At 53.0% G+C, this 24,018-nt stretch overlaps 1 protein-coding gene across 1 annotated transcript; it reads left to right on the forward strand.

The window, feature by feature from the left end:
* Positions 1 to 55: 55 nt before the first annotated feature.
* On the forward strand, positions 56 to 19,432 carry MMP25 (matrix metallopeptidase 25). Its single transcript, XM_004373418.2, has 12 exons — positions 56 to 101; positions 194 to 256; positions 8,855 to 9,954; positions 10,400 to 10,532; positions 12,839 to 12,974; positions 13,082 to 13,371; positions 17,196 to 17,372; positions 17,475 to 17,559; positions 17,730 to 17,812; positions 18,389 to 18,541; positions 18,619 to 18,876; positions 19,057 to 19,432. The coding sequence occupies exons 1-12, from the start codon at positions 56 to 58 to the stop codon at positions 19,311 to 19,313; spliced, it is 2,781 nt and encodes a 926-aa protein (XP_004373475.1). The 3' UTR covers positions 19,314 to 19,432.
* The last annotated feature ends 4,586 nt before the right edge of the window (positions 19,433 to 24,018 follow it).

Here is a 24,018-nt window from a genome sequence, read left to right on the forward strand (position 1 = left end):
CACAGGTGAGGGGGCGGGGCGGAGGGCGGGGCTGGGGCGCTCCCTGGTGGCCGGAATGGCCAGGCGGGGCCGAAAGAAAGTCGCCTCCGCCCTGGTCAGCGGCATCTCGAGGCCGTCGGAAATGACCGAATGAGCACCTACTGCGTGCAGGCCCTACGCTGAGTCTAGACGTTGGCTCCTGTCCCCTCACCAGCGCCTGTGGAGAAGGAAGTTAGTAACAACGATGGTAACAACAAAGCTGATCTTAAGCTCTCCGGTAAGTAAGCTCTTCATAGGCGTTTCCCTTCATGATGACCTAATGGAGCAGAGCTATTATCCCCATTTTACAGATGAGGAAACCGAGGCTCAGGGAAGTCATCTGACTTGCCCAGGGTCACACGGGCAGAACTCGAATACGAACCCCAGAAGTGTGACGTTAAGGTCTGTGCTCTTAGACTGATGCCCACGCTCCAGATGAGGAAATCGAGGCTCAGTCAGTTTAAGTGAGTTGCTCAGAGCCACACCTTAGTCCACATAGCTCCACACTCCAACAAGGCTCCTGAGCTGTGCAGAGCTGGGCACCTGCTCCAGTCAGGGACAGAGTGCTGGAGGTGGAGGCTGCGAGGAGCCAGGCCTGGGGCCTGGGGCTTGGGGTCCAGCCCCAGTGCAGCCTGGGCGTGCAGTCATGTTCCAGCCAGACCTTGGACAAACGGAGAGCTGGGGCAATGGTGTGCTGGTAGATGTTTAACAACAGTCTCTCGGGGATGGGGAGGACTGACTTGTAGCATTTGCCAATTTCCCTGGTGTAAATAGTCCCTCCACTGCTGATTTCAAGCTACAGACATGACATCACTGAATTAGAAGTTGGCAGGAGATGTGTGCAATCAGCTTTTGCCAGCTAGGATCAGCTGGCTCCAGCTCACATCTGGATGGGGGCCAGGACTCCTGAGTGTTGGGGGCCTGGGGGCCTAGATACCAGGTGGGAGCTAGGACTCCTGTGTTGTGGAGAAGTGGGCGCAGGGCCTCCTGGGTTGGGAACCAGGAATCCTAGGTCCTAGGGCGAGGACAAGGATTCTCGCCAGCAGACGGTTGTCATGTGCCATCGAGTCAACTCCGACCCTACATGACAGAGTAGAACTGCTTCGTAGGATTTCCTAGGCTGTAATTTTTACTGGAGCAGATCCCCAGGTCTTTTCTCCTGCGGAGCTGCTGGGTGGGTTTGCAGCTGAGCACTTAACCAGTGAGCCACCAAGACAGTGTTGTTGTTAGGTGCAGTTGAGTCGGTTCCGACTCATAGCAACCCTGTGTACAACAGAACGAAACACTGCCTGTTCCTGCGCCATCCTCACAACACTTGTTATGCTTGAGCTCATTGTTGCACCTACTGTGTCAATCCATCTCCTTGAGGGTCTTCCTATTTTTTGCTGACCCTCCACTTTACCAAGCTTGTTGTTTTTCTCCAGGGACTGGTCCCTCCTGATAACATGTCCGAAGTACGTGAGACGAAGTCACTCCATCCTTCCTTCTAAGGAGCGTTCTGGCTGTTCTTCTTCCGAGACAGATTTGTTTGTTCTTCTGGGATATTCAATATTCTTCCCCAACACCGTAATTCAAAGGCATCAATTCTTCTTGAGTCTTCCTTATTCAGGCGCCAATTACTTTGGAAGGGGAGCTGAAGACTTATGTTGACGCTGCATTGCCTAGCAAGCCCACCGTTTTCTCCCGCCGCACCTGGAAGCGGAAGATGTGGGCTCACCCTGCACTTCACCCACGCCACACCCACATTTAGTGCAGGCTTCCCGATCTTCCTCCTGCTCAGCCTAGGCTGAGCTCCTCTGGCCAAGGTCCTGCTCCTAGGAGGTTCACAGTCTGTTGTGGGAGGGGACGTAGATCCATAAACAAGAAATGAACCAATAAAACAATGGAGCAAAGGAGCTTGGCTGTGGGCGCTGGCATCACCTGGCTTCAGTACAGATCCCAGCTTGGCCACTTACTAGGCAGCTCAGCTAATTAAGCTCTGCAGGCCTCAGTTCTCCCATCTGTAAAATGGGGGTGATGAGAGTTCTTAGTTTATAGAGCTGAAGATTACATGAGGTAATCCGCGTGAAGGGCCAGTAGGTAATCCTTGCTAGTGATCCCCCGTGTGGCAACAATAGGTGACTCATCCGCAGGATACCTGGGATTTCATCCTCACAGCAACCCCATGAGGTCACGCCGTTGTCATCCTCCCAGTTCATAGACAAGGAAACTAGCTCAGGCGGGTGAAGTGACTTGCTGTGGGCACCCGGCAGAGTTTTTGCCCCAGCTTGCCTGGCTCCGAGCCCTGGAGTGGAACAGATGCATTCTGCTTGACCCCTGGGGCCTTGGCATAGGCTGCCCAAGGCATCATGACATCCAAGAGGACTTCCTGGGCAGGAGGCACCTGAGCCCCAGGGCTCCTGTGGCAGATGGGAAGGTGTACAAGATATGCGTGTACAAGGTATTACCTGCTGAGCGGAGGGTGATCATAGGCCAGGAGCTTCCAGGAAGCTGGCTTGTTTGGGAGATGGGGTGGGGGGAGGCAGGTGACCCCTTCTTGTCGGGACTTGTCCCTACCCTCCTCCGGGCCTCCCTGGGGCTGCTCTGCCCCTTCTTATCTCTCTTCCTTACCCAGCCTCAGAGGGCTGTGCTTTCCTTCTGGAAGAAGCAAGGCAGAAAAATATAGAGAACAAGAGAAGAAACAGCCGCGTTCTCAGCACCAAGAATTAACAAAGGTTAGCGTGTTATCCGATTTAATAGTGATCTTTTTAAAAATAACGTAAACACGACAGTTGCTGACCCACTGGCCCCCCTGCCCTCCTGGCTCCCCCGACAGAGGCAGCTCTGTGCGGAAGGGCTAGATTCCAGACTAAGGTACCTTGAGGCTTTTACAAAATATACGAAGTCTATGGACGATAAGCAGTATTGTTTGGAGTATTTACAATCCTCGTATAAAAGATTTGTTCTGCAGTTTGCTTTTCTCATTTAACCTTATGTGTCTAAGTTTTCCCTCGACTTTTAAAAGAATCAGCTTCACAGAGGTATGATGAATATTATATATACTACCTGTTGCCATTGAGTCAGTTCCAACTCCTGGTGCCCCCGTGTGTTACAGAGTAGAACTGCTCCATAGGGTTTTCTTGGCTGTAATCCTTATGGGAGCGGTTGCCAGGCCTTTTTTCTGCAGCATCTCTGGGTGTCTTTGAACCACCAACCTTTAGGTTAGTAGTTGAGCTCAAGCCATTTGTGCCACCCAGGGACCTCTATTGCATAGAATAAAATTCACCAATTTTAATACTTAATTTGGTGCGTTTCGGCAAATGTACTCGATAGCATCACCACCAGCACAGTCACGGGGCAGAACATTTCCATCACCCCAGAAAGTTCCCTGTGCCCCTTTGCAGTCAATCCCTCGCCCTGCCCCTGGCCTCCAGCAGCCATTGATCTGCTTTCTGTCATGATGGTTTTGCCTTTTCTAGAATGCCGAATAAACAGAAATCATACAGAATGACATCTCTTCTGTCTGATCTCTTTGACTTAATAAAATGCTTCTCTGACTCACCCATGTTGTTTCAGTGGAATCGGTGGGTTTCAGGAGTTTTGAACCTAAGGAGAGTTGCCAGAATAGCACAACGATTACCCACAGCTCAGACTCACAAATTTGCTACATTTGCTTTATGTCCTTACGTTTTGCTAAACCTTTTGATACTTGAGCTTGCATCTCCTGAGGACAAGGCATTCTCCCACATAATCACACATTATTATCACAGCTGAGAAATTGAACATTGGTACAAGAGATGCAATAATCTTATCCAATATGTAGCCTATGTTCAAATTTTCTCAGTAATATCTTTTGTAGTTTTTTGGATCCAGGATCCAATCAAGTGTCTCTTTAGTCTCCTTTAATAGAAAACAGCCCCCTTGTCTTTTTTTTTTTTTAAAATAATGTTTCATTGTGTTTTCAGTGAAGATTTATACAGAAGTTTAGCTTCCCACTCAACAATTTCTACACAAGTTCTTCAGTGATATTGGTTACATTCTTTACAATGTGTGAACATTCTCATATTTTCGTTTGGTTCTTCTGTATCCATAATCTAGTTTCCCTGCCCCCTTCCAGTCTCATCTTTGTTTTAAAGTAATTCTTGACCGTTTGATCTCACATAGGTGATTTTTTAAAGGAGCACAGTACTTATGGGTGATATTCATTATTTATTTTAGGAATCTGAGGTTCTGTTCCATGTTTTTCTCCCATTCTATTAGGGTCTCTGTATTGTGGCCCTGATTGGAACTGTCAGTAGTGGTAGCCGGGCACCATCTAGTTCTTCTGGTCTCAGGGTCGACCTCTTGCCTTCCGATTGATCTTTCAGGACATTGACTTTTTATTTTTTCATCTTTAAAAATTGTCATAAAATATATACAACAAAAATTTGCCATTTTAACCATTTTTTAAGTGCACAACTCAATGACATTAATTACATTCCCATCGTGTTGTGCAACCATTTCCAAAAGTTCTTCATCACCCCAAACAGAAACTCAGTATCCATAAAACAATGACTTCCCATGTCCTCCTCCCACCCGCCCCTGGTAACCACTAATAAACTTTGGTCTCTATGCATTTGCCTAGTCTAGATATTTCATCTAAGTGGGATCATACGATATTTGTCCTGTTACGTTTGCCTATTTTACTCAACACAAATGTTTTCAAGGTTCATCCATGTAGTAGTAGAATATATCAGAACTTCATCTCTCTTTATGGCTGAATAATATTTTTTTTGTGTGTATGTGCCACATTTTGTTCATCCATTCACCTGTTGATGGACTCTTGGGTTGTTACCACCTTTTGGCTACTGTGAAATGCTGCAATGAACAGCGGTGTACAAGTAACTGTTTGAGTTCCTGTTTTCATTTCTTTGAGAGTACAAGGACAATGACATTTTTGAAAAGTCCAGGCAGTTGTTTCGCAGAATGTTTCAGAGATTTATCTAGACTGCTGCGTATGGGTTTCCACCTCAATTTACTTATTTATTCTCCAGTCAGTGAGCATTTAAGCTTTTTGAACATGTTCAATGTTGTAAACAACATTTCAATGAACATCCTTGTACACAGATCTCCACGGACACATGGGTGGAGTCTCACTGTGTCATGCACCTCGAAGGGGAATTAGTGGGTGGAGGCTATGCCTGTGATCAAGTGCTCTATAACAATCATTCCACAATTTAAAGGTTTAAAACAACAATTCATTTTTTTATCTTGTTGTTTGGAGGTTTGACAGGGTTCTGCTGGCTGGTTCTGCTGCTGGGATTTCACGTGGTTGCAGGCCGATGGTGGCTGGGGCTGGAGCCATCAGAAGGCTTCTTCACACCCATGTCTGGTGCCTGGGTTGGGATGGCTGCATCAGCTGGGGCTGGTGAGCATTTTTCTCCCCACGCATGGCTGTCTCAGACTTTGTCTTAGCTATCTAGTGCTGCTGTAACAGAAATACCACAAGTGGGTGGCTTTAATGAACAGAAATTTATTTTCTCACAGTTTATAAGGCTAAAAGTCTAAATTTAGGGCGCAGTCTCTAGGGGAAGGCTTTCTCTCTCTTTTGGCTCCGGGGGAAGGCCCTTGGCTCTCTTCAGTTTCTGTTCCTCAGTCCCTTAATGATCCTCATGTGGAGTGGCATCTATCTTCCCCCATCCGTGTTTTGATGGTTCTTGTATCTCCAAAGTGATTGGTTTAAGACAACCCTGCACTGATATGGCCTAATTAAAAGGAAACCCTATTCCCAAATGGGATTACATCCACAGGTATAGGGGTTAGGATTTACAGCACATATTTTTGGGGGACACAGTTCAATCCATACCAAACTTCTCACATGGCAGCTGCCTACTCCTAAAGCCAGGTTCCAAGAGGACCAGGGAGAAGCTGCAAGACTTCTTAAGACTCAGTACAGAGGTGCTGGAACACTCATTTCCACAGCATTCTGCTGGCCAAGCAAGTCTCTTGAGTCCAGCCCAGATTCAAGGGGCGAGGGTTAGAGTCCACCTCTCAAGGGGAGCAGTAACAAAGACTCCGCAGCCATCTTTAATCTACCATAGAGACTATGCTCGTCAGCTGCAATATTGCCAAACTGGTTTCCAAAGTGTAGGTATTAATTTACACTCTCAGACTCCATTTTTAATGTTCTACTGCTGGCAGCTTTCAAGCCTCACCCCTTGCCCCATATCTGGGCAGGCTGGTAAGAATACCCTGATTCTCTCTCTTGCAGTGGAAGGAAGTTTAAATCATGCAAGCCCTGGCCAGTGTAGGGGGAACCCTCACCCCCTAACCACAACTGAAACTCCTCCTTGCCCTCTGAACCGATATTCGGACCTGCCTGGGAGCCTACGCCGCTCCACCTAGAAAGTGTCATTATGTGAGCAATCAGTCTCTTCATGTGCTTTTGCTGTGTGTGGCACCAGGAGTCTCAACATTTAAATCAAATTTTGGGTGGAGGGGGGATCCCATCACGGGGCCATCACAAAGCACACTCCTATGAGCAGAGCGTGAATTTCGTCTGGCTACACCTGCCCAATACTTGGCATCATCAGATTTTTTCATTTTTGCCAATCTGATGGCAAAAGGGGGAAAAGGGGACTTCAGTGTTTTAGTTTGTCTCCCCAGCTAGCTCATCGTGCTCACTCACTGTTGTTGTTAGGTGCCGTCAAGTCGGGTCCGACTCACAGCCACCCTGTGTACAACAGAACGAAACACTTGCTGGTCCCGCGCCATCCTCACAATCATTGCTATATTTGAGCCCATTGTTGCAGCCACTGTGTCAGTCTATCTCATTGAGGGTCTTCCTCTTTTTCACTGACTCTCCACTTTACCAAGCATGATGTCCTTCCCCAGGGCCTGGTCCCTCCTAATAACATGTCTAAAGTACGTGAGATGAAGTCTCGCCATCCTCGCTTCCAAGGAGCACTCTGTCTGTACTTCTTCCAAGACAGACTTGCTCATTCTTTTGGCAGTCCATGGTATATTTGATATTCTTCACCAACCCCATAATTCAAAGGCATCAGTTCTTCGGACTTCCTTATTCATTGTTCAGCTCTCATATGCATATGAGGTGATTGAAAATACTAAGGCTTGGGTCAGGCTCACCTTGGTCCTCAGAGTGACATCTTTGCTTTTTAACACTATGAAGAGGTCTTTTGCAGCAGATTTGCCCAGTGCAATACATCGTTTGATTTCTTGACTGCTGCTTAGAAGGGGGTTGATTGTGGATTCAAGTAAAATGAAAACTTTGACAACTTCAATATTTTCTTCATTTATCATGGTGCTGCTTATTGGTCCAGTTGTGAGGATTTTTGTTTTCTTTATATTGAGGTGTAATCCATACTGAAGTCTGTAGTCTTTGATCTTCATCAGTAAGTGCTTCAAGTCCTCTTTGATTTCAGCAAGCAAGGTTGTGTCATCTGCATATTGCAGGTTGTTAATGAGTCTTCCACCAATCCTTCTCTATATGGTCCAGCTTCTCAGAGTATCTGCTCAGCATACAGATTGAGTAAGTATGATGAAAGGATACAACTCTGACACACACCTTTCCTGATTTTAAACTACAAAGTATCCCCTTGTTCTGTTCCAATGACTGCCTCCTGGTCTATGTACAGGCTCCTCATGAGCAAAATTAAGTGTTCTGGAATTCCCATTCTTCACATTGTTGCCTACAATTTGTCATGATCCACAGTTGAATGCCTTTGCACAGTCAACAAAACACAGGTAAACATCTTTCTGGTATTCTCTGCTTTCAGCCAAGATCCATCCGACGTCAGCAATTATATCCCTTGTTCCATGTCCTCTTCTGAATCCGCCTTGAATTTCTGGCAGTTTCCCATCCATGTACTGCTAAAATCGTTTTGTAATTATCTTCAGCAAAATTTTACTTGTGTGATATTAATGATATTATTTGATAATTTCCAAATTCTGTTAGATCACCTTTATTTGGAATGGGCACAAATATGGATCTCTTCCAGTGGGTTGGCCAAGTAGCTGTCTTCCAAATTTCTCGGCATAGACGAGTGAGTACCTCCAGTGCTGCATCCGTTTGTTGAAACATGTCAATGGGTGTCCCCTCAGCTCCTGGAGCCTTGTTTTTCACCAATGCCTTCAGTGCAGCTTGGACTTCTTCCTTCAATACCAGCCACTCTTGATCATATGCTACCTCCTGAAATGATTGAACATCCACCAATTCTTTTCGGTACCGTGACTCTGTATTTCTTCCATCTTCTTTTGATGTTTCCTGCGTCGTTGAATATTTTCCCCATAGAATCCTTCAATCGTGCAACTTGAGGCTTGAATTTTTTCTTAAGTTCTTTTAGCTTGAGAAATGCCCAGCGCATTCTTCCTTTTTTGGTTTTCTAACTCCAGGTCTTTGCACATATCATGATAATACGTTGTCTTCTCAAGCCGCCCTTTGAAATCTCTTCAGCTCCTTTACTTCATCATGTCTGCCACTTGCTTTAGCTACTCTACGATCAAGAGCAAGTTTCAGAGTCTTTTCTGTCATCCGTTTTGGTTTTTTCTTTCTTTCCTGTCTTTTTAATGACCTTTTTGCTCACTCACATCCTCCCCTGTTCCCCCTCCTGGCTGCTCAGAGATTTAAGCTGTTTAACTCGCACTCACTGCGGGGAGGCCCCCCACGCCGCCAGGAGGGGCCTCCCTTCCCGGATTGCTCCTTCCTCCGCATCCTTCTCTGGCTGCGCGGCCCCCGACGGCGCCCCGGCCCCTAGGTCTCCGCCTCCCGGATCTACTCCTCCGGCGACCAGCGGCGTCTGACGCCCCTGCATTCTCTTATCCCTCCCCCTCCCCCCTCCCCGCGCCTGGCATGGGGCAGGTTCTCGGCTTCTGTGTGCCTTTGATCTGACTTTAAACGTCCAGAACTTGGGGAGTGGGCCGCGCGGTTCTCGGCGGTGCCTGGGGTCTGGGACGTGGAGATGCCGAGACCCGCGTGTACGAGACGGAGCCCCGCGCGCAGCCTACGGGACCGCAGGGGGCGCTGGCGAGGCCGATGGGGGGCTGCTGGGGACCCCCGCGGGGAAGGAAAGGCTGCTGGGGACCCCCGCGGGGAAGGAAAGGCTGCTGGGGATCCCCGCGGGGAAGGAAAGCCGAGCCGAGGCGCCGGCTTCCGTGCTCCCGCCCCTAGCGCCTGCTTCCCAGCCTCCTGCGGCCGCTGGGTCCTGGGGAGGCGGTGGGGGAAGAACCGCGCTGCCTCCGCCGGGCTGGTCCTGGGAAAGCAGAAGCGAGCCCTGTTCTGAGAGTCCCGCGAGCCGTGATCCTGGAAGAGAAACCAGGGGCGGGCGCAGGAGGAGAAACCCGGCCGCCGTCAGACCTCGCGCTTGGACGGGCCGCCAGCAGGGTCCCAGTGGGGACGGAGGGCCACCGCATGGACGCGGAGCCTTGACGGTTACGGCACTTCCCCTGCCGCGCGGCTGCGGGTTTTCGGGGTGCGCCCGCCCTGCCCCGCCCTACACGGAGGAGGGGGACGGCCCGCGCGCACCCAGGCCACGACAGGACCCGGCCCGGGACCCCGAGAGCCGCCGCAGCCATCTGGAGTCCAGACCTCCGCTGCTTTCCTACGAACTCGACCCTCCCGGGACCCCCCAGCCCCTGCGAGGACCTCGCCCCGCCGGGCGCCCCCAGACCCCTGAACCCTCCCCCGACGCGGCTGTGCGTCCTCCCCACCCATCGGGTCCCCAGGACCCATCCTCCGACCCATCCCGTCGCTTCGCGCCGGCCCGCCACCCCCATCCTTCCCCGGGTCCCCAGGGCGGCTCTGTCAGCCCCCTTCGATCCGGTCGGCTGCCGGTCCTGCAGCGGGCCATGCTGCCGCGCGCGCTCGGACCCCGGCTCCGGCTCCTGGCGCTGCTGCTCCCGCTGCTGCCGCGGCTCGCGCGCGCCCCGGAACCTGCGGCGCAGGGCGTGAGCCTAGGAGTGGTGAGTGAGGGGCCGCTGGCCACCGGGGTCGGAGGGGCCTGGAGAGGGCAGCCGGGGCTCGGGGTTCAGAGGCCCGAGCTCCTGGGTGGCCAGGGCTCTTAGGTCCAGCAGGGCGGCTGGGGTCCAGGACTCCTGGGTCCGGGGACGGGACTCAAATGTCCAAAGAGTAACTGGGCTGGAGAAGGGGTCTGGGGACCCGGATTCTTAGATCCAGTCCGGATTCGGAAATCGGAAGAGGAGCTTGGGTGGGGAGCTGGGGGCCGGGACTCCTGAGTCCAGACAAAGGCTGGGAAACTCAGGGCTGGAGGGTGGGGACCTTGGGCGGGGGAGCTTTGGGCTCCGGGGACCTAGCGAGGGGCGGGGCTTCCAAGATGGTGGGTGGGGGGGAAAGGATGAGTCCCACCCTCCGTCTCATCCTGCCTCACTCGTCCCCACCGCCATCTAGGACTGGCTGACCCGCTACGGCTACCTGCCGCCTCCCCATCCAGCCCAGGCCCAGCTTCAGAGTCCTGCGCAACTGCGGGATGCGATCAAGGTCATGCAGCGCTTTGCTGGGCTGCCTGAGACGGGCCTCATGGGTAGGTCGCCCCCCGCCTCCCCCCAACCCCGTCTCTGCGTCCAGCCTGAGCGTCAGCCAGCGGGTCTTCATCCTCAGTGGGGACGTTACCAAAATGTCAGGCCCCAGCCCGGGAGATTCCCAGGCTTTCCTGTTTCAGTAAATACAGTAAAAGCTGTGAAAGCAAGCCCGGACAGTGTAAGGCGGACACCTATCAGAGAAAGAAAACTCAAATCTTTTCCACTGAAACACGCGATAGAAAAGTGTTAAGACTGCACCCCGTCCAAGGCGGAAAACCTGTGGGACTCGGAAAAGCAAGGCAGACCTGCTGAGTTCCTGCTTTCACAGGTTTCGCTGTACTTCTTGAGAGGTTGGGCTGGTACAGTGATGAACAGATAAGGTCCCTGTCCCCATGTCGCTAACATTCTAGAGGGAGGAAGAAACAAACAAAAGCAAATGCCACCAGGTGGATTCCAACTCCTAGAGACCCTGTAGGACAGCCCTATAGGGTTTGCAAGGCTGTAACCTTTACGTTAGCAGACTGCCACATCTGTCTCCCTCGGAGGGGCTGGTGGGTTCCAGCTGCTCACTTTTCGGGTTAGCAGCCGAGTGCTTTAGCCACTGTGCCACCAGGGCGGAAGAGGAAGCCACAAATGAAGAACGCAAACACGCAAGACAATTTCAGATAGCAGTGGGTGTTTAAAAGAAACCCTGGTGGCACAATGATTGGCAGTTGGAGCCCACCCAGTGGTTCCTGGGGGCAAAGGCCTGGCAATCTGCTTCCATAAAGATTACAGCCTAGAAAATCCCGTGGAGTAATTCCACTTTGTCACATGGGGTTGCTATGAATGGAAAATTGACTCAACAGCACCCAACAACAACTGTAATAGCGAGTGTTTTCAAGAACATGAAAAGCTAATGGTATTGAGGGGTTGGGACTGGCCAGGGCGGGCCCTATGAAAGTGTCATATGAGCTCAGGCCAGAAAGGGGAGGAGCCAGGCCTGGGAAGATGAGGAAGAATGTCCCAGGCGCGTGCAAAGGCCAGGTGGCAGGCACAAGCTTGTGCGCCTGGAGCGGGAGGAAGAACGAAGAGCTAGGCAAATGCCTGATTTGTGGGGGAGACTTGCATTTGGGTTTGACTGCAACTGTGGTAAAAACCAGTGGGAGGGTCTGAAGGAGTGAAGTGACTCGATCTGATTTGCAACCTTCAGCTTCCTGTGACTCCTGGTGCAGGATGGAGGGTGGGGGCAGAGAGGCAGGAAGGGGCAGTCACAGGGTGTGGGAGAGCAATGACGGTGGCCCGGACCAGGGTGGTGGATGTGGCGAGAGGTGGTTGGATTCAGGGTGCATTTTGGAGGTAGAGCTGAGAGGCCTGGCCTTGGGTCAAGTGAATGAGAGGGAGAGAGAGGGAACTTGGCCAGCTACAAGTGAAGGCAGAGTCCTTTTCTGCCCAGTCCATTCGTGAGCAGCCTGGCACAGTGTCGGACATCTAATATGCACTCAGTCAGTGTTTGTCCCATCCACAGATGAGGTGGGGCTTAAGCTTCATTTGAAGACAAGAAGGCTGCTGGGGTTGAAGTGGGAAATGTTTTGTTACATGTGCCTCTTCACAATTAAAGAAGAAGAGGAAGGCTGTTAGGGGTGGAACTGGGAAAGGGCATTCCAGAGGGTTCCCGGTGGACTGGCAGCGAGGGCTGACTTGCCATGGGAGACCAGAGACTGGGCGGCCTGGCGCCTTTGGACTTTATCTGGGTGTGATGGGGGACTTGCAAGCTAGATTACGAGATACCAGCCACTTCCCAGGGGCTTCCAGCCTCCAAGAGAGGGGTCCTGGGTTACTCACTGCGCCCCCAGGACTCTCCAGAGTCCACCTGCCAGGCTCAGGGGAATGGGGCCCCGAGATCCTGGCCCGAGACTCTGGCAGTAATGGCTCGGTTGTACGAGATGGCTCCGGGCTGCAACACTGTTGTTGTGTACTGGGCATCAAGCGGGTTCCGACCTCGCGACGCCACATGACAGAGCAGAACTGCCCCACGGGGTTCCCTAGGCTGTAGTCTTTACCCGAGCAGATCGCCTGTTCTTTCTCCACGGAGCCACTGGGTGGGTTCGAACCACCAACCTTTCGTTTAGCAGCCGAACGCTTAGCCATTGCTCCACCAGGGCTCCTTAGACTCAGATGCCTGGGTTCAAATACTGCTTGTAGGACCTTCCTGGGCAAGTTTCTTAACCTCTCTGAGCCTCAGTTTCCCCCTGTAGAAAGTTAGCTGGCCCGATTATTTGGGCTCGCGGTCCCACTGCTGACCCTGCTCCCCCAACCCCTCCTGCAGACGCAGTGACAATGGCCACCATGCACAAGCCCCGTTGCTCCCTGCCCGACGTGCTGGGGGTGGCGGGGCTGGTCAAGCGCCGCCGTCGCTACGCTCTGAGTGGCAGCGTGTGGAAGAAGCGGATCCTGACGTGGAGGTAGGTCGTGGTGCCCACCCCAACCAGGGCTGCCTGCGGGACCCCAGCCTGGAACGGCTGCCTTCTCCCAGCCACCCTTATCCAGCAGCCCCCTCCTGTCTCCCCAGGGTGCGTTCCTTCCCCCGGAGCGCCCAGCTGAGCCAGGACCTCGTGCGAACCCTCATGCAGTATGCCCTGGACGCCTGGGGTGTCCAGTCAGGCCTCAGATTCAGGGAGGTGGGGTCTCAGGACCCTGAACCTGACATTCTCATTGACTTTGCCCGGGCCTACCACCAGGACAGTTACCCCTTCGACGGGCTGGGAGGCACCCTGGCCCATGCCTTCTTCCCCGGGGAGCACCCCATCTCCGGGGACACGCACTTCGACGATGAGGAGGCCTGGACTTTTGGCTCGAAAGGTACAACCTCCCCTCTCTGACAGGCCCGCTCCCCGCGTCTGTCTGTCCTGAAGAGTCAGGCTGCAGTCACACTTATTAACGCGGCTGGATGACTTTCCCAGGTCTGCCAAAGTGAAGTACCGGTACCGCTTTGTGGCTTGTAACACGGAAGTTTCTTTTTTTTATTTTTATAATTTATTTGTTGTTGTTGTTGAGAATATGTACAGCAAAACCCACACCAATTCAACAGTTCCAAGGTAGATGCCGGATCCAGGTAAGAGATGGTGGTGATGGCCCAGGAGGGAGGTGGGAGTGGAAGTTAGTCAGGCTGGGTAAGGATTGGAATCTGACTGGATCCTGGGGCCAAGGGAGGTGGGTGGTGATGTCCGGGTTTCCGGCTGGGCCCCTGAAGGATGGTCTGCTGCTGACGCAGGAGGATCAAGCAAGAGGAGGAGGAGAAGGTTTGGGAAAGGCAGTGCTGAGTTCAGGTTTGCAACGTGGCGGTGTGCTGGCAGTTGAGATCTGGCTCTAGAACTCAGACTCTGTCTTAGGGCAGGTTCCCCAGAAGCAGAACTTGGGATGGAAATTCCCGTGCAAGTGATTTCTTGGGGGCACGTTCTCAGAGGCAAGGAAATAAGGGAATCAGGAGGACTGGGGGAGCAGCAGAGCAGGGCTGTGGTCTCAGCTGAAGGAGAGCTCTGGGGCATAGGAACACCAGAGTTAATCCTGTCTGGAGGCAAGGAACCCGGGTCCCCGGGGGGCACAAACAACTACTGACCTAAAGGATGGCAGTTCAAACCCACCCAGCAGCACCTTGGAAGAAAGTCCTGGTGATCTGCTTCCATAAAGATTACAGCCAATAAGACCCTATAGAGCACAGTTCTACTCTGTAACCCATCGAGTTGCCATGATTTGGAGTTGGCTCAATGGCAAGGGGTTTGATTTGGTTTGGTTGGAGGCAAGGGGCCCAGCCTCACAGCAATCAGTCATTGGCTATGGGCTGCAGTGGGGGTGGGGGAGTGGCAGTCTGGGCAAGGAGAGCAATTTTCCAGTGAAGGGGCAGCCAGGGCACTGGTGCCCAGACGCTGTAGAGGCGTTTGGACGAGACACCAACAGCATCCACAATGGTGAGAATGTGGGCTTTGCAGCTCTACTCCAAGGCAGGGCTCCTCCACTTGCTAAGTGTATATATAGCAAGATACTTAACCTGAACGGCCTCACTTTCCTCATTGCGGATTAAATGAGTCATTCACATACAGCACAGGGCCTGACAGGGAGTAGTGTTCTCTTAATTGCAGTGATTATCAGAGCTGGGCCTAGTTGTAGATTTGAGAATCAGTGGTATGCCGGAGTGGTGTCGGGGTTCCCGGAGTTCCCAGGAGGAGGGCATAACATGTGAAGAGCAGAAGGTCAAATACAGAGCTGTGGAGAACCCCACAGTTAAGGGGTGGGTGGCGGTGGCACAGAAATCAGCAGAGATGGAGAAAGAACGGCCCGAAAGGTGATCAAAAACAAGAGTGAAGGAGGAAGCGGTCAGCGGTGGCCAGAGCAGGAACCAAGTCCAGTAAGTGACACAGGCCTGGATTTGGTCATCCGGGGACTTGGTGACCTTAGTGCCTGCAGGCTTGGGGGTGGGGAAGAATCCAGACCACAATGGGGTTAGGCATCAGAGGAGATGAGGAAGTGAAGACTGAGTTTAGAGGACCCAAGAACTTGGCAGTGGAGGGAGGGAGAAGATAGGAGTGTGGGTGGGAGGGAGAGGGCAAAGTAGGTCCCAGCAGTGTCTTAGGATGAGAGAGTTTTGAACACTCTGGGATGCTGGATGAGCCAATAGAAAGACATAGTGGATGGGTGAGAGATGGATGGATGGATGGGTGGGTGAACTAGATGGGTGAATGGATTGATGGATGGGTGAATTGTTGGATCGGTGGATGGATGGATGGATTGGATGAGTGGATAGATGGGTGAACTGGATGGATGGATTGACGGATGGGTGGATGGATGGATGGGTGGGTGGATAGATGGGAGGGTGGATGGATTGGATGGATAGGTGTGAGGTTAATTGGATAGATGGGTGGGAGGGTGGATGGATGGATGGGTGAGTGGATGGGGCATTATCTCAGAGGAGGTGAGTGAGGCAGGGTGTTGGCACAGGGTAGGACAGGAGGCAGGAAGTGAGCATGGGGAAATGTGCCATGTGCTGCTGGTGGGCCGGAAGTTGCAGATTACATCTGATGGCCTCTACTGATGAAATAGGAAATGCATTTGTCAGCATTTGCCATTGGAAAGTGGGGGACTGGGGTGGGATAGTAGCTTGTGGGGGTATGTGAGCCTGGAATTGAGGCTGAGAGGAGAGGGCAAAGTTGTTGCCTGCTGGGGGATCTGGCAAGCATGAGAGGAGATGCTGAGGGCCCCTGTGTCTCCCTGCGGGGACCTTGTGGGGCTGGGTCTGCACAGTTGTGTCATTTCCTGCAGCTGCATAGTGTGAGATGGTACAAGGATGGTGCGTGTGGCCTGGAAGCCCAGCTGGGCCGGCGCAGCCGAAGGAGAGGGCTGTGCACAGAGAAACTGAAGGGCGTGTGGTCTACCTAATTTAGACACCCAACTTCCTGGGCTTTCTCAGAAAAAGACAGAGTTGTAAGAAAACCCAGTTCACACAGAAAATCAGTAGATAATGCAACATGACCAAGAACAGCCAGAGTGCCTCCGTCGCAGCGCTGCCACCCGACTTGGCTTGTGGGTGCCTCTGCTTCCTCAGCTGTCAAATGGGGGCAGGAGGCTGAGGCAAACTGAGGATCAGTGCTGCTCATACTACGACTTAGCCCAGTATCTCATTCTTGACTCTTGTCCCGCAGCCGTGAGGAGCTGAGGGAAGTATGCTTTGCAAGGGGCGGCTCATTTCCTTTAAGCCCACTTCCGGCTCTGCTAACCTGTTTAGAGAGGTTTCCATTAACGAGCAGCGTCTAGCAAGTGTGTGTTCCCCTGGGGCGGGAGGCCTGGCTCGGTCTCTTCCGGCCTCTTGTGGGCGGGGCCGGAGCAGGAGCCGGCAGGAGGCGGGTGGGATCGATGCGGGCCTGGTTCTGGCGCCCAGGCTGCGTCCCCAGGGAAGAGGCCACTGTGGTTGTCGAGCATGGGGGCTGTGGTCTGAGAGAGGCTGCTGAGGTGGCAGATAATGACTGCAGTGGGGGAGGGGCGAGGACGAGAAGGAAGGGAGGGTGGAAGGGGGAATGGAGGAGGGGGGTAGGCAAGAAGAAGGGGAGCGGGAAGGACTGATGGGGGTGGGGGAGGTCTTGGGAGCTGAGGCTGAGGAGATGACCTTCCTTCCCAGAAGAGGGGAGTGGGAAGGATGGGGAGGAGCCGCAGTCAGTCCCTAGTCGGTGCCGGCAGGAGGGGAGACTCCAAGGGCTGGGGCTTCCTCCAGAGGACTGCGTGCACCCCTCGGGCTCCTGCTTCCCCTCACAGAGTTCCTACGTCCGCAGGCCAGCCTTCTGGGGGGTGGGGCGGGGCTACATCTGTGCAAGGTCACCCCTTCCTCTGTTCGGGCGTTCCCTCCTGCCTGCTCCATGTCCCCTTTTCCACGACCAGTGGGCTGGGTCTCCTCAGTTCTGGCCCTGGTGTCCCGCACTGTCCAGTAGGCGGTACTCAAAGTCTTTACTGACTGGATGGATGGATGCCTAAATGGTGAAATGGCCCAGTGACGTGAAAGGTCAGAGGAAGGAAGCCTGGGCCACACCGGGAGGGTCTCCTGGCTGTTCCTGACTGCCAGTCGCCCCCCACTCCCAGGGGGCTGCCCCTTTCCTGGTGTGAGGGTGGCCCCAGCTGGCTCTTCCTCCCTCCCTCCCCAGATGGCGAGGGGACAGACCTGTTTGCTGTGGCTGTCCATGAGTTTGGCCACGCCCTGGGCCTGGCCCACTCCTCAGCACCCGACTCCATCATGAGGCCCTTCTACCAGGGCCCCGTGGGTGACCCCAGCAAGTACCGCTTGCCCCAGGATGACCGTGAGGGCCTGCAGCAGCTCTATGGTACGGTGGGGGTGGGGGTGCCCTGACCTGTCACGTGGCTGACCCCAGGCCCACAGCAGCAGGGCCAGGGGAACCCATGCCCTGCCGACTCTCTCCCTACAGGGAAAGGGCCCCAAACCCCACATGAGGAGCCCACAAGGAAGCCCCTGGCTCCTCCTCCCCAGCCCCCGGTGCTGCCCCCGGACAGGTGAGTCCCCCCCCCCCCGGCTGTGACATCAGGTAGCTCCCTAACCTATGTGTCCTCCTCCATGAGATGGAGAGAATCAGAATCCTGGCCTCATGGGACTGCTGTGGAGGGGAGGTGAGGAGACCAGGAGTCCCCGGCCCCTCTCCGTTCACCTGTTCTTGCCTCCGCAGCCCCTCATCCCCCGTTCCTGACCGATGTGAGGGCAATTTTGACGCCATCGCCAACATCCGAGGAGAAACCTTCTTCTTTAAAGGCGAGTCACTTCGGAGCTCACCTGGGGCTGAGATGGCTGACGTCTTACCCACCGAGGGGGGCTGTGGGGCTTCCCTGGGCTGAGATGGCTGACATCGTACCCACCGAGGGGGGCTGTGGGACTTTCCGGGATGTGAGATTTTTGGTGCTAAAACCAGGAAAGTCTCAGGCAAAACTGGACAAGTGGGTCACCCTGATCCACTGAGCCCTGACTTCCAGCTGGGTCCCCACAGTCCATGGGAAGGGGAGCCCCAGCACTGGCCCCAACACCCCCAGCCTCTCATCTGGGGGGGGGGGAGACCAAAAACCAAACTAGTTGCTGTCGACTTGATTACCACTCATGGTGACTCCATGTGTGTCAGAGCAGAAGCGAGCTCCACTGGGTTTGCAATGGCTGATATTTTAGAAGTAGATTGCCAGGCTTTTCTTCTGAGGCACCTCTGGGCAGACTCCAACCTCTAACCTTTCAGTTAGGAGACAAGCGCTGAACCGTTTGCACCACACAGGGGCATCTGGGGGAAGACCTGATGCAAACTTCTCCGTGACCGGCCCTATGCCCGCCCCATCTTCCCTCCAGGCCCCTGGTTCTGGCGCCTCCAGCCCTCGGGACAGCTGGTATCCCCCCGGCCTGCCCGGCTGCACGGCTTCTGGGAGTGGCTGCCCACCCATGTGAGGGTCATCGAGGCCGCCTATGCCCGGCACCGAGATGGCCGCATTATCCTCTTTAGCGGTGAGCAGGGTCTAGGATGAGGGGGGAGCTGGGGGGACGTTGGGAACCCACCCTGACCGGATGCTGCCTCCCGCCAGGCCCCCAATTCTGGGTGTTCAAGGACCGGCAGCTGGAGGGCGCCGCCAGGCCGCTGACGGAGCTAGGGCTGCCCCCGGGCGAGCGGGTGGACGCAGTGTTCTCGTGGCCGCTGAACGGGAAGACCTACCTGGTCCGCGGCCAGCAGTACTGGCGGTATGACGAGGCGGCTGCCAGCCCGGACCCCGGATACCCGCGCGCCCTAAGTCTCTGGGAGGGGGCGCCTTCCGACCCCGATGACGTCACCGTCAGCAACACAGGTGAGGAAGGCGCAGGGGAAGGGGTTAGCCGTGAGAATGGGTTGGGGGGTCCTGGGAAGGGGAGACAGAGGCAATCCTGGGGGATTTGGGGGAGTATTGGGAGAGAAACAGTGCGGCGGGAGGAGCGGGCGTGGGGAGCGCCCGACTCATGCTCTTGGAGTGTCTTCTCGGCTCCTACAGGTGACACCTACTTCTTCAAGGGCGCCTACTACTGGCGCTTTGCCAAGGGCAGCGTCATGGCCGATCCGGACTCCCCCCAACCCATAGGGCCCAAGTGGCTGGACTGCCCTGCCCCCAGCGGTGGCCCCCCTAAAGCGCACCCCACGCCTGGAGACTGCAATTGTCAGTGCGAGATCAATCAGGCCGCGGGGCCCCCGCCCCTGCCCCTCTTGCTGCCCTTCCTGTCCCTGCTGGTGGGGGGCGTTGCCTCTCTCTGAGGGGGCAGCAACCTTAGCCTGAGAATCTCCCGTCACTGGACTTGGTGCGGGGTTGCAAGTAGCTTGGCAGCCAATTGTCTGTTTCCAAGGTTGGGGTATGGGGCTTCGCGGGCCGGGAGCTGGGCGGACACACTGCGGAGGGGCGCCCCCCAGGACTGGGCCCCCGCGCCACCCCTGCGCACACGGGTACCTCCAGCCCTCCAAGGTGCGCCTTCCCCGGCTGCAGCCGCGCCGACCCGGAGCCTCCGCCAGGGGGCGCCCCGACTCTGCGAAAGCTCTGTCGCAGGTGTCGGGGGGGGGGCAGCCAGCCGCCAGGGGGCACTGCGGACCACGCGGGGGCCTCCAGCCCTTCCCTCGGTAGCCGTCTGGGGAGAAGGCAGGACCGGGGGGTGGCTCCTACGGTGGGGCGAGTTAGCCCCTGGGGGTGGGGGCAGGACGAAGGGCTGGCCCTTTGCTGGGAGGGAGGACCTCGCCCTGCGCCGCGCTGACCGCAGCTGCACGTTCCTTTACCCGGAACAGCTAGCCTTTCCCGCAGCACAGCCGGCGCTTCTCTCCGCCCCCGCCTCGCCGGGCCCTACCGGCTGGCGGCTTTTTGGGTCAAGAGTGAGGACAGGCACGACAGAGAAATGCCCAGCCCCATCCCTTCTCCCTGCCCGCTTCTCTGAGCTTCCAGAAGCTTCTGACCCTGTCCTGTCCCAACGACGTCCCAGTGCAGTCGGCCCACATTGGTGGGACCCCAGAGTCCAGTGCCCCACGCCCGAGGTGACGGCCGCCGCCACAGGGACGACCCTCTGAGCACTGACCTCCCCGACTTCTTCAGTGTCAGCGAAATTCCCAGCCCGCTCCAGTCTGGAACCCCAACCTGACCCAGACTGTCCCTCCATCCCACCTTCAATAGGGCACCCCCCTCGCCCCGCGTTTCTAAAAACCTCGCACCACCGTCCACATTGGCTTCTGCAGCATCTCTCAAGAACTACTCAGCTCCCATCTGCTAAATACTGATGTTGCAACCCAACCCCAAGGTCACTGCCTCCCCAGCGCTGTGGGTGGCCCTGATTCTCTGTGAGGGGTGGGTGGGACCTGACTTCCCCGCTCTGCGCTCTCCTGGGCACTTCATTTATCCCTCACCCACCCCGCACGTCCCACTGGGGCTGAGCTCAGGGCCTGGTGCCCAGCAGGGGACAGTCCATATCTGATGATGGAGTCCTGGATCTTACGCAGTGCCCCTGCAACTACGCTTCTGGAATACTCCACTTCAGAACCACCTGCAGAACTTAAAAATGCAGATCCCAGAACCTCACCACAGACTCCTGAATACTCACTCGGGGGGGCAGGACCAGGAATCTGCATTTCAACAAGCTGGAAGGGGAGTGGTGGCTGTGATGGGTAAGGGAACTGACCCATGGCATTTCTTTATCTCGGTCATTCCCTCCAAGGGGCCAGTCCTCTTCATAAATTCTCTGCAGAGCCAGCTGATGGCCTTGGTTGATCCATGTCCACCCCCATGGGTGCAGTCCACCAGAGTGGCCACTTCCAGGCTCAGCAGCAGCCCCATGCTGTTTCCTGGAGCTGAGGCTGTGGGCAGAAGTCCCAGTGAGCAGGAGATGTGCCCACAGTTGATCATGACCACCAGACCAGGCCAAGGACAAAAGCCAGGTATCTTCCACCAGGCCATGGCCTGAAAATTCTAAGCACCCAGAAAACCACCTGAGCTCTGACAGATTTCTTTCCATGTATGAGGAGGATGAAACTTGTATTTTATCATTGAACGGGCAGTAAAAATGAGTAGAGCAAAAGCCCTTCATTTCTTCTGAACATCATTGGGGTTGGGCTGCAGGTCAAGTTCGGTGGTGGGACTGGACAGAGCTGAAATGCTCTGCTCTGCAGAAGTTGGAACCCAGGGTTGATGGGGGACAGCAGGGGAGGGAGTACAGGAGAATGGATGGGACGAAAAAGCAGTGAGAGGAACGCAAAAGCTGGTTGTGGGGCCGTAGAGGAGGGTGTCCAATGTGAAAGTTGAGATTGTTTTTATTGCTACATGTAACCTTCTTCTGTAGCCTTTAAGAATTTATTAAGTCTGCTGCACAAAAATGCTGTGTGAAATTAGTTTACTATTTTAAAAATGGTACAATCCCATCATCAAAATTAGAAACTTTTGTGCCTCAAATGACACCATCTAGAAACTGAAGACAAACCATACAATGGAAGAAGTGTTTGCAAATTGTCTATCTGATAAGAGACTTGTATCCAGAATATATAAAGAGCCCTTACAACTCAATAATGAAACATAACCCCATTTAAAAAATGGATCTGAATAGATATTTCTGCAAAGAAGATATATAAATGACTAACAAGCACGTGGAAAAATTCAAATTATTAGCCAACCGTTGGGGAGACGCAAATCAAGACCATAAGGAGGTACTACCTTCCACCCGCTAAGCCATATCTGTGGAGTCTATTCCGACTCATGATGATCCCATGTGTGCACAGTAGAACTACATTTCATAGGGTTTTTAAGGGCTGTGACCTTTCGGAAGCAAATCACCGGGCATTTCTTCTGAGATGTCTCTATCTGGGTTTAAACTGCCAAGTAAGATGATTACTCAAAAAGAAGGTCATTAATAAGTGGTGGAACCCTCATACACTGCCAGTGGGAATGTAAACCGGTGCGGTCACTTTGGAAAATAGTCTGGCAGTTCCTCAAAAGGTTAAACACAGAGGTCCTGTATGACCCAGCAATTCCACTCCTCGGTATATACTCAGAGAAATGAAAACATACCTTCACACAAAAACTTGAACACGAAAAGAAAAAAGAAGTGTAGCTGCTGAGTCTGCTTCTGTGCAACCAAACGCTTCATGGATACGACTTCTTGGTTCGCAGGTTTAGGGTTGTGGTTTTATGGGTCATCCCAGGTAATCGACCTAATAATGTTTTTAGTGCTTCTCGTCTACCACCTCCTAGTTCTTAGCGTAGCGCCTGGGGTCTTAAAAGCTTGCAAGTGGGCATCAAAGGTACTAACATTTGATCTCTATTCACCTGGAACAACAGAGGAAGGAGAGTGAGGAATAGGAGGAGGGAATGGAATGTATGGCTAATTGCCTGCATGAACAACTGTCTCCTTTGCCAGGAGACCACAAGAATGGAATGGTTCCGGACTGCCATTACTGAACGTTTGATCAGTAAGAGAGGGAGGGGACTGGAACAGAGCTTCAAATTCAAACTGTTGCCTTGAGATAATCTTTAAACCTTAAATTAAAAAAAAATCCCCTGAAGGCTTTTTTAAACCTTTTTATTTAAAATTGTAAATTCTGCATATACAATTCTTTAAATTGTTCATATAAAAATTGCTGAATTGGATCAGGGCGGGTACATAGTGGCCCAGGAGTGTGAGACCTTGATAAGAGAGTGGATGGAGGGTGACCTTAATCAGCTGCTCAAGAAGGGAAGAGACTGGCATCCAACCAGGGCCCCAAAAGTGTTTCAAGACATCATTTTAAGAAGAAAGAATTGCAGCCTCAAACAAGGTATTCATTTTGTGAGCCCCAGTTATACTGCATAACGGCTCAACCTTCTGGGCAGCACAGAATGGGACTTTATTTGCGTCCTGTCTTTCCCTTTTTAAAGACTGATTCAAAATAAAAATGTATAAAATATAATATTACTGATAAAACGTGGAAATAAATGACATAATGCTTGAAATATCTCTATTATTTAGTACTTGTGAAACTTATTTATTTATTTATTTTGCTTTAGGTGAAAGTTTACAGGGCCAATTAGTTTCTCATTAAACAGTTAATTCACATATTGTTTTGTGCCATTGGTTGCCATCCCCACCACATGTCAACACTCTTCCCTTCTCGACCTTGGGTTTTCCATTTCCATTCTCCAGCTTTCCTGTCCCCTTCTGTGTTTTAGTCCTTGTCCCTGGGCTTGTGTGCCCATTTAGTCTCATATACGTGGTTGAGCTACACGTATTATTGCTTTTTTTATAGGGCTGTCTAATCTTTGACTGAAGGGTGAAGCTCAGGAGTAACTTCAGTACTGAGCTATGAGGGTGTCTCGGGGTCACACTCTTGGGGTTTCTCCAGTCTCTGCCAGACCAGTAAGTCTGCTGTTTTTTTTTGTGAGTTTGAATTTTGTTCTACATTTTTCTCCAGCTCTGTTTGGGACCCACTATTGTGATCCCTGTCAGAGCAGTCAGTGGTGGTAGCCGAGTACCATCTAGTTGTGCTGGACTCAGTCTGGTAGAGGCTGTGGTAGATGTGTTCCATTAGTGATAAAGGGCATCCTTGTCTTGTTTCTGTTCTCAGGCGGAATGTTTTCAGCCTGTCTCCATTGGGAATGGTGTTGGCTGGTGATTTTGTATAAATGACCTTTATTATGTTGAGCAATTTCCCTTCTCTTCCTATTTTATTGAGAGTTTTTATGAGGAATGGGTGTTGGACTTTATCAAATGCCTTTTCTGTCTCGATTGAGATGATCATGTGATTCTTTTGTTTTATTTATGTGGTGGATTACACTGATTGATTTTCTAATGTTGAATCATCCTTGCATACCTGGTATGAGTCCCACTTGGTTGTGGTGTGTTATTTGTTGATATGATGCTGAGTTCTATTGGCTAGAATTTTGTTGAGAATTTTTGCATCTATATTCATGAGAGATATTGGTCTGTAATTTTCTTTTTTTGTGGTGTCTGTCGGGTTT

The sequence above is a fragment of the Trichechus manatus genome, unplaced genomic scaffold, assembly GCF_000243295.1.
Source record: "Trichechus manatus latirostris isolate Lorelei unplaced genomic scaffold, TriManLat1.0 scaffold00024, whole genome shotgun sequence".
Taxonomy (NCBI): domain Eukaryota; kingdom Metazoa; phylum Chordata; class Mammalia; order Sirenia; family Trichechidae; genus Trichechus; species Trichechus manatus.